This window comes from Calidris pugnax, unplaced genomic scaffold (assembly GCF_001431845.1).
Source record: "Calidris pugnax isolate Ruff unplaced genomic scaffold, ASM143184v1 scaffold1204, whole genome shotgun sequence".
Classification (NCBI taxonomy): domain Eukaryota; kingdom Metazoa; phylum Chordata; class Aves; order Charadriiformes; family Scolopacidae; genus Calidris; species Calidris pugnax.
In genome coordinates this window covers 47,499-48,723 of record NW_015093090.1, presented here as the reverse complement: position 1 = coordinate 48,723, position 1,225 = coordinate 47,499, and the positions used below count along the sequence as shown (strand labels likewise).

The following is a 1,225-nucleotide window of genomic DNA, read 5'->3' as shown; positions in this document are numbered from 1 at the left end:
GGAGAAGACCCAGAAGGTGGAGAAGGCCCTGGAAGTTGAAGCCCCTGGTAGTTGGAGGAGCTCTGGGAAGGGGGAGAAGACCCAGAAGGTGGAGAAGGCCCTGGAAGTTGAAGCCCCTGGTAGTTGGAGGAGCTCTGGGAAGGTGGAGAAGCCCCAGGAAACTGGTCCCATCACTGACTCATGGACAACCTCCCTCCAAGACCCCAAATGTCCTCTTCCATGGCTGGTTCTGGTCTAGAAGGGTCTCCTCCCACCAAGTTCCATGAGATTTCCTCTTAAAGTCCCACCTCACCCTTACCCAGGAGGCTCCAGCCCATCATGGTCCTTCTGAAGAGCCGTCCCGCCCTCCTCCACCCTCCTTATCTGCTCCCTCACATCTGGTGGGACCGAAAAAGGGGTAGAGGAGACGGAGGAAGGAGGAACCTGTCCTCTTCTCAGTCCTCTCCGTGCACCCTTTTCAGCCAGGTGGAGGAAGGTCCTCCTCTTCTTCCCCACAAAGCCAAGCTCCTTTGAGGTGGGTTGGGAAGAGCCATGGCTACCTGGAGCCCCACAGAAAGCCTGCAGAGTGAAGCCTCCTGCTCCATCTGCCTGGGCTTCTTCCAAGACCCCGTCTCCATCCACTGTGGACACAACTTCTGCCGGGGTTGCATCTCCTGTTGTTGGGAAGGTCTGGAGGCCCCTTTCTCCTGCCCCCAATGCCGGCAGACGGCCCCGCAGAAGAGTTTCCGTCCCAGCAGAGAGTTGGCCAAAATTGCCGAAATCGCCGGGCGCCTCAGCCTGGAGGTGGGAGGAGGAAGAGGAGGAGGAGGATGGGAGAAGGTGTGTAGGCAACACCAGGAGGTTCTGAAGCTCTTCTGCAAGGAGGACCTGCAGCCCATCTGCGTGGTCTGCGACAGGTCCCGGGTTCACCGCTTCCACCCCGTGGTCCCCGTGGAAGAAGCTGCCCAAGAATATAAGGTAAAAAAGCCCCGGGGGGAGGGAAAAAAAAACACCCTTTTTCCAAGGAAAAAAACGCGTCCCCCCCCACCCTCTCCGTGGGGCGGCCACCCACGGGGATTTTCGGGTGGCATTTGCCCAAGGTTGGAACTCGATGGTCTTCAAGGTCCTTCCCAACCCAACCCAACCCAACCCAACCCAACCGTTGATTCCTCTTGGCGTTTCATTGCACGGATCGTTGGGGTTTTGTGGTTTTTTGGGGATGGTTTTGCGTTTTTGGGGATGGTTT

General features: G+C 57.7%; 1 protein-coding gene across 1 annotated transcript in view; it reads left to right on the top strand.

Annotated features, from left to right (window-relative positions):
• The first annotated feature begins 370 nt into the window (after positions 1-370).
• The window catches only part of LOC106900668 (zinc finger protein RFP-like), a 9,415-nt gene continuing 8,560 nt past the window's right edge, over positions 371-1,225 (top strand). The window contains exon 1 of the mRNA XM_014962816.1: positions 371-957. Within this exon, the coding sequence (XP_014818302.1) occupies positions 532-957 (426 nt within the window). The 5' untranslated portion in view covers positions 371-531. The remainder of the gene's footprint in view (positions 958-1,225) is intronic.